The 8765-nt window shown below is 44.8% G+C and overlaps 1 protein-coding gene across 3 annotated transcripts in view; it reads left to right on the top strand.

Moving 5' to 3' along the window:
• The first annotated feature begins 1994 nt into the window (after nucleotides 1-1994).
• Nucleotides 1995-8765, top strand: part of LOC122556126 (tumor necrosis factor ligand superfamily member 10-like) — a 32807-nt gene continuing 26036 nt past the window's right edge. For 2 of the 3 annotated variants that reach the window (XM_043702599.1, XM_043702601.1), the window contains exons 1-2: nucleotides 1995-2436; nucleotides 7088-7128. In XM_043702599.1, the coding sequence (XP_043558534.1) occupies nucleotides 2010-2436; nucleotides 7088-7128 (468 nt within the window). In that variant the 5' untranslated portion in view covers nucleotides 1995-2009. The remainder of the gene's footprint in view (nucleotides 2437-7087; nucleotides 7129-8765) is intronic. The other variant, XM_043702600.1, reaches the window with a different exon arrangement.

The following is an 8765-nucleotide window of genomic DNA, read 5'->3' as shown; positions in this document are numbered from 1 at the left end:
ATCCCTGATTGCACAGAGGGCAGTTGCTGTGAGAGTCAACCACGTTGCTGTGAGTCTGGAGTCACATGTAGGCCAGACCAGGTAAGGATGGCAGTTTCCTTCCCTAAAGGACGTTAGTTAGCCAGATGGGTTTTTGCAACAATCGGCAATAGTTTCACAGTCATCATTAGACTCTTAATTCCAGAAATGTTTAGAATTCAAGTTCTACCATCTGCCATGGCAGGATTTGAACCCTTGTCCCCAGCACATTTCATGGGTCTCTGGATTAGTAAACTAGTGGCACAGGTAGTTCTTCTATAACGTGATGGTTGTGCTGTTGTGCAATTCCGCTTGATCAAAAAATCACGCTTTAGAAACAGCGCTTCAACTGTTGGCGGTGTAACAGCATTACAGCCAACACACGCTTTAAAAGTTCACACTTTAGAAACAGTGTCCCCAACTCATCAATCACATTACAGCGAATTTGCATTAACAAAAAGCGCAGTATAGCAGAACGACCCTGTAATACCACTTGGCCATTTTCTTGTTTTTTGCCTCAGTCCGCAGATTGTCTTGATTTATTTTTAGCAGCAAGAGACCAAGAATATTATAAAATGGGGAAATACTTCCACACACAACAGGTAGTGAAACTCTCAGAACTCTTTTCCGCAAAAAGACTGCAATGGAGTTTAATGTCTGAACTTCATAGAAATCTAGTTGGGTGAGATTAATGGAATAAAGCCAGGTAGATGAATGGAGGTATAAACCATCTATGTCTAATTGAATGAAAACGTCAGAATTCACAGAGTCATAGAGATGTACAGAAACAGACCCTGCAGTCCAACTTGACCATGCCGACCAGATATCCTCACCCAATCTAGTCCCATTTGCCAGCACTTGGCCCATATCCCTCTAAACCCTTCCTATTCATATATCCATCCAGATGCCTGTTAAATGCTGCAATTTTACCAGCCTCCACCACTTCCTCTGGCAGCTCATTCTATGCACGCACCACCGGCTGTTTGAAAATGTTGCCCCTTAGGTCCCTTTTATATCTTTCCTCTCACCCTGAACCTATACCCTCTAGTTCTAGACCTATACCCTCTAGTTCTGGACTCCCCCACCTCAGGGAAAAGACTTTGGCTAATTACCCTATCCATGTCCCTCATGATTTTATAAACTCTATAAGGTCACCCCTCAGTCTCCGACGCTCCAGAGAAACAGCCCTGCCTGTTCACCCTATAGCTCAATCCTCCAATCCTGGCAACATCCTTGTAAATCTTTTCTGACCCCTTTCACAACATCCTTCCAATAGGAAGGAGACCAGAATTGCGCACAATATTCTAAATGTGGCCTAACCAATGTCCTATACAGCCGCAACATGACTTCCAACTCCTGTACTCAATACTCTGACCAATAAAGGAAAGCATATCAAATGCATTCTTCACAATCCTATCGACCTGCGACTCCATTTTCAAGGTGCTATGAACCTGCACTCCAAGGTCTCTTTGTTCAGCAACACTCCCTAGGACCTTACGATTAAGTGTATAAGTCCTGCTAAGATTTGTCTTCCAAAATGCAGCACGTTGCATTTATCTAAATTAACAGCAATAGTTTACTTGAAATCACAAGCTTTCCAAGCGCTGTTCCTTCATCATGTGAGATGTGATCTTCTTGGCATCTTCCATATCCACCCAAGTGCATCTTCCTCTCCATTTTGACCTGACAAAGAAGCAGTGCTCCAAAAGCTTGTGATTTCAGACAACTGAATGACAGATGGGCTAAATGGCCATCTCCTTTTGTGAAAAGCACAGTCACTTGTAGTGAATTGCAAAAGGTAGCCTCACTGGAAGGGAACATCGAGGAGTGTGGTAGGACTGGAGGAGATGAAACAGAGAGGATCTCAGACAATTCGAGAGCAAAGAAGATGCTTTTTTTGAACGAGGGCTTGGAGGGGCTGGGTACTCATGAAATTTGAAGTGAAATAGTTGGGTTTATAGCTCCACATTTTGATATCTGTGAGGTCGAATATGCCAGATTTGTGGAATACAATTCCCCGTGCTGGGATTATCGCTCTGAATTCCTCACGCAACAAAAGCCTGAACTCCGATCAACCGCAACTCCTGGTGAAACTGAAAATGCGAGCGTCTGTTTTGCTCTGGGAAATAGAAACCGATGGACTGAACAACAGTCCCGAAGGGAAGTTTTGCAGCTCACCCTTAACTCCTCCTCCTCGTCTTGTGTACACTTTCTGTACAAAACCGCCTCGCCTGAAGTGGAAACCTTTCCAACTCAAGGAGCTGCCTGAAAATAAACACGGGTCTGCAGTTCAGCATGGGGAGCAGCAGCAGTTCGGTAACTGCCCAGAGACTGGGCTTGGTTCTGGGTTCTGTCCTCTTGCTGCAGTGTGTCTGCATGACCGTGACTTTCCTATACTTTTCCAGCGAATTAAAACAGGTAGGCAGCAGACTGTTTCATACTCCTCTCCCCCACCCCGGCAGACTTCGCTGAGAGTTGCACAGTGGACAATTCAGCTTCGAAGCATGTTGGAAAGTTTGCAGGAGGTGGTTGTAACAAGAGAGAGGGCTCCCAGTAAAATAATTCTCAGTTTATTTTTCCCCGGAGAGGGATTGATAACAACAACGCTTTAAAGTCGGCGGGAGCAGCAAATGCTGGCGCAGGCACGATGGGCGGAATGGCCACCGTAATAATTCAATGCACTTCATCTCTCATCCGTATCGGATTGCAGCGAATAAAGACATTTCCGCAGTTTTGTTGTATAAGTGATTCGGCATGCAACATGCAAACAATTATGCATTTTCCAAAACAAAAAAAAAATGTGATTCCCTAAAAATAACTCTTTGCAAAGAAAATCAAAACATCGAGATTGGGATTTGTAATTGCAGCCTGTGGATGCATAGTTTTGTATGTTAGAACTGTGCAGGGAGTTGGTCACTACGTGAAACATCCTTCAGTCTCTGAAACTATTAGGAGGTTTTAAAAAAAAGCGTAAATAAAATTACTGAATCTGACCCAAAGCTCGGTGAGAGGATCCCTCTTTGTTCGAGTGAAAACAAAACAATTTTGCCAGTCGGAAGGAAGCCAGCAATTTTGAATCAAAATGAAATAAGGCTGATTGTTTTGTTTTCATTTGGCAGCAGTTGGAATATCGCAGCCAGCTCCAAAGAGCCACCGATTTTTTTTTGCTGGTGGAGTTGTTTTTCAGTTGGAGAAGGGAGGGGTTTTTTTTGCTTAAACAAACCTATGGATAAGTTTTTACCTGCACTCACAACTCCTGTGTGTGTTTTTAGGCTGGATTAGCCTGCTCTGCATGTTTGAGGAGGGATAAAATGGATTTACCTGTGACAGGTGGAGGCACACGGCCAGCTCCTTTTGTTTACCATTTCACTGCTCAATGTCGTGTGCAAAAGCTAGGAATCCTCTCCATGCTTTAGGGAAACCTGACTGATGTGCCTTTTACCTCAGCCTGGCTTAGTTTCGCAGAAGTCTAATTGCACACAATACGATCCCAAAGCGAGAATGTGACCCATGGCAAAATTGCCTGTCGATTGTGCTGCTGGTTGAGAGATGATGATTGGAAGTAGCTCCCTTGTTGATATTTTAAATCGTACCCTGTGGCATCTTCCACATCCACCCAAGTGCATGCAGGTGGGGTCCTATGTTTAATGATTCATTTGAAAGATGGCACCTTCAAAGGTGCAGCACTCCCTCAGCACTGCCCTTGGTGTGCCAGTCTTGATCTTTATTCTCGAGGGGGGTGGGATTGAAACCCCGAATCTTGTTCCCCAGAGAGCTGCTGAAGGACTAACACAAGGCAAAGTCTTTTCCCTGGGGTCAGGGAGTCCAGAACGAGAGAGCATAGGTTTAGGGTGAGAGGGGAAATATATGAAAGATACCTAAGGGTATCTTTTCACACAGAGGGCGGTACGTGTATGGAATGAGCTGCCAGAGGAAGTGGTGGAGGCTGGTACAATTGCAACATTTGAGGCATTTGGATGGGTATATGAATAGGAAGGGTTTGGAGGGATATGGGCCGGGTGCTGGCAGGTGGGACTAGATTGGGTTGGGATATCTGGTCAGCATGGATGGGTTGGACTGAAGGGTCTGTTTCCAAGCTGTACATCTCTCTGACTCTATTCTCTGATTGCTTGACTGTTGGATTTTGATTTGGGCAGATGTTGGTCTGTTGACCTGCAGTTCAAAATATTGCCAGTAAAGAGCCTTTGAATGTCATAAGGCTGTAGCAGGTGATATATAAATACATTTCTGTTTTGTCTTGTCGCAGTACAAGCAGCAGTTTGAGGTGGATGGCAGTTACCACAGTTCCTTGAGCCGTTTAATGTTAAAAGTCACACAATACCAGGTTCTAGTCCAACCGGTTTATTTGGAAGCACTAGCTTTTGGAGCACTGCTCCTTCATCAGCCGTTTAGCATTTGTTTGAGATGCTGGAATCCGAAATACACAGGCAGGAGGCTGTAGGAGGTTCTCCCAGCCTCCTGCCTAGCATTTGTTTGAGACAGGCGTGGTTTGGTTAATGAGTGCACCCTTTGGGGGAGGTGAGAGGGTACGGTGCAACCAGGAGAAGCCTGATCCCAGCAGGGGGTCAGTTGAAAAGTTCTTTTCATTGTCTAAGCCTCTCTCTTTTAATTGCCTCAAACAACAGTGTAAACAGCTGTGGAGCTAGGAGAAAACAAATGACTTGAACTCTTGCCAATTCATTTCTAACAACAAAGAGAGGCAGTGAACTTTGTGTGCCTGCTCCTATTTAAGGACACCAGATATTTCGCCTGGGGAAGATTACAGCCCACTGTCCTCAAGATTAACTTTACCAACTTTACAATCCCTCCACCCCCCAGCCTTATCCCATGTACAGCCCTCTCCCTCCTCCTCGTCTCTCTGACCTGACTTTACCTCCCTGACCTGGCCATCTTTCTACTCATCTATCCACTCCACCCTTCCCCACTGTCCAATCACAATAACTGCCCCAATCTGCATCCAACTATCACTATCTCTCCTACCCCACCCCACCCCCATCTCCACCCCCTACCTCTACATATTTCTGGGCTCTGGAAGAATTTTATAAAAATGCAGTAACCTTCAAAAGAAGTTTCTTTTGCTTTTTAGTTTTATTTTTAACACTTTATTAAGTTTTTTTGAATTCTCAGATTTGAGCGACAAAAACAGCATAATTTGACCAAGAAGCATGAATTGTTCAGTTGAACAGCAGAGACAGTCACTTCCCAATTGGCGAGGGTTGGCAGGGTGTTGCCATGGTTCATGTGGTGGTTGCCCAATGGGGAGAATGAGGCAGATGGGGGCAGTTGCAGGCCAGAGGTCATGTGGGGAAGGCTCCACGACTGTGAGCAACCAAGGTGGGCACTATATTGGGACCAGGCAGCGGAAATTGGCTGGAGTTCCCACATCCAGATTGTTACTGAGGTGTCCTCAGTCATGGAGCGTCCATGTGTGGATCAGATTGAGAACAGGATTGGGGTTGGATATAAATTACAGCCTGTTGTCCCCACACCACCCCAACCCCCATCTCCCAACAGTTAAAGCACCAGCCCCTTGCTGTCAAATTGGCTTCTTGATTGAACCATCAGAAGAGAATGCTGGAATGAACATCCCATGAGAATTCTGAGGGTATGAACATAGAACATAGAACATAGAAAAATACAGCGCAGTACAGGCCCTTTGGCCCTCGATGTTGCGCCAATCCAAGCCCACCTAACCTACACTAGCCCACTATCCTCCATATGCCTATCCAATGCCCGCTTAAAAGCCCATAAAGAGGGAGAGTCCACCACTCCTACTGGCAGGGCATTCCATGAACTCATGACTCGCTGAGTAAAGAACCTACCCCTAACATCTATCCTATACCTACCACCCCTTAATTTAAAGCTATGTCCCCTCGTAATAGCTGACTCCATACGTGGAAAAAGGTTCTCATGGTCAACCCTATCTAAACCCCTAATCATCTTGTACATCTCTATCAAGTCACCCCTAAACCTTCTTTTCTCCAGTGAAAACAGCCCCAAGTGCCTCAGCCTTTCCTCATACGATCTTCCTACCATACCAGGCAACATCCCGGTAAACCTCCTCTGCACCCGTTCCAGTGCCACCACATCCTTCCTATAGTATGGCGACAAAAACGGCACACAATACTCCAGATGCGGCCGCAAAAGAGTCTTATACAACTGCAACATAATCTCAGGACTCCGGAACTCAATTCCTCTACCAATAAAAGCCAGTAAGCCATAAGCCTTCCTCACCGCACTATTTACCTGGGTGGCAACTTTCAAAGATCTGTGTACATGGACACCAAGATCCCTCTGCTCATCCACACTACCAAGTAGCCGACCATTAGCCCAGTACCCCATCTTTTTGTTACTCTTACAAAGTGAATCACCTCACACTTAGCTACATTGAACTCCACTTGCCACCTTTCTGCCCAGTTCTGCAGCTTATCTATATCCCGCTGTAACCTGCCACATCCTTCCTCACTGTCAACAACTCCTCCAACTTTCGTATCATCCGCAAACTTGCTCACCCAACCCTTGTCCACCTCCTTAGTCACCTTCTCAAATAATTCAATAAGGTTTGTGAGGCACGACCTGCCCTTCACAAAACTATGCTGACTATCCTTGATCACATTATTCCTATCCAGATGTTCATAAATCCTATCCCTTACAATGCTCTCTAAGAAGAGTGTAATGAAGTCAGCCAGGTGGACCTCATAGAATATGAGTTCCCTGTTTGGGAGTGTTAATCAGGGAGCCCTGGCTGACATATAAACCGACGTGTCAAAGAGGTTCTGTTCAGTCTGAGAGCTGGCTCTGAGGGAGCAGGATCAGTGTTGGGACTCTCCATGTATAAATAAAAGGGTGACTTGGTAATGGGATACAGGGCTCTGAGGAGTTAATTCAGAGAGTCTGAGGAAAGATTAGCTGATTCCATTCCTCAGACCGAGATTTAATGAGCTGCATTATATCATAGCATAGACCATGAGAGTTCAGAAGGAACCATTACAAGTGATCAAAGAGACCACTTTATTTATTTTAATCTCAGTATCTATTTTGATTGCAGGGCTGTTATTTTTTGACCAACGTTACTTGCCCTTTGAGAAGGTAAGAACATAAGGAACTGGAGCACACAATTCAGCTTGAGACCTTCCAGCCTGTTCCACCATTCTTTCAGGCCACGAATGATCTCCTAATTCAATATAATTTTCCTGCAGTTTCCCCTTAAACCCTGATGTTTTTAGTATTTCATACTCAATGAGGGACCTTTCATTTGCTCTCTGACACAGAGTATTCTAAAGGTTGATCACCCTCTGAGTGAAGGAACAATGTCCGTTCTAATTTACCTGCTTTGTTTGGATTGTACTGCACACTCCTTTAAGATTGCTGCATGGCCACAGTACCTCTTAAAAGTACTGTCTTTTGCACGTGGCCTGTTTGTCTCCTGAATACCAGCTTCTGGACTATCTGGACTGGCTGTGCCCAACACAATGTCAAGAGAACATTGCTGCTGAGCTGCCTTCCTGAACTGCTGGAGTCCCAAGGAAGATGCAAGTTAACATCCCCACCTCCAGGAGACCCATCCAGGTAGTCAGTTGAAGGTGACTCCTCCATTTCTGATTAATTCCTTCCCTAAGCCTCTCTTTAATTGCCGTGTGCAATGGTATCAACAACTGCAAATTGAAGGTAAATAAAAATGCTTGGATTCTTGCCAATTCATACTAAAAACAGCAAATATCGAGCTCAGGTTGATGGGAGGTGGGGAATAGGATGCTACTTAAGAGGGTGCTGGAAGAAAGTGGAACTCTGCCATACACTGGAGGGAGGGATCTGTAATCTGTTATTGAGGCCCGTGAGCTAGCTGGACTGCAAGGAGGGGCAAATATTCCTGAAATATTTCAATATCTAGTGGAACTTAATCCTGGAATGCATTCTGCAGTGTTGACTTTGACCTTGTTTCCATGGTTGTATGTTTATATAAGGTACTTTGACCATTGGGTTCTGTGTTGAGTTTCCCAAACAGCTGGTAGCCACATGAGTGTACCACTGAGGTTTCTTGTTTTCCCACTGAGCTGTGAGCGCTACTCTTTGACCCAAGTGATGCAAGTTTGATTCCTGTTTAGTGAAACACTCAATTTTTCTAATGAGTTTTGCACAGCATTGGCACGTCACAAAGCATTTCATGCTGGCGCATGTTTTGAAACACAGTGACATTTGATGTGCAGGGAAATTGGCAGCCAGCTTGTGCAGACAGTCTCCCTCAAACAGCAGTGTGATCAATGACTGGATAATCGCTTTCTTTTGATGATGTTATTGAGAAATAAATATTGGCCTGGACACGGGGAAGAATGTTTCTGTTGTGGCACCCATAAGACCAAAGGTTCATAAGAGGTAAGAGTAGAAAGCCATTCAGCCCATCAAATCTGCTCTACCCTTAAGTGAAATCATGGCTGGTCTGGTAGTCCCCACCTCCACCTCCTTGCCTTTTTCCCATAACCCTTGATTCCCCAACTATTTAAAAATCTATCTTGAGTATACTTAATGACCCAACTTCAATAGCCCTCTGTGGTAACAGATTTCAGATTCATTAAACTCCAAAAGTAGAAATTCCTCCTTGTCTCTGTCTTAAAAGGCAGCACCTTATTCTGAGATCACGTCCCCTGGCCCTAGACTCTCCCAAAAGGGAAAACAACTGTTAAGACTCCCTTAAGACTCTTGTATGTTTCAGTGAGGTTTCTGCTCAT

This window comes from Chiloscyllium plagiosum, chromosome 13 (assembly GCF_004010195.1).
Source record: "Chiloscyllium plagiosum isolate BGI_BamShark_2017 chromosome 13, ASM401019v2, whole genome shotgun sequence".
NCBI lineage: Eukaryota > Metazoa > Chordata > Chondrichthyes > Orectolobiformes > Hemiscylliidae > Chiloscyllium > Chiloscyllium plagiosum.
Note: the sequence above shows the minus strand (reverse complement) of the source record. Positions and strands in the feature narration are given on the sequence as shown.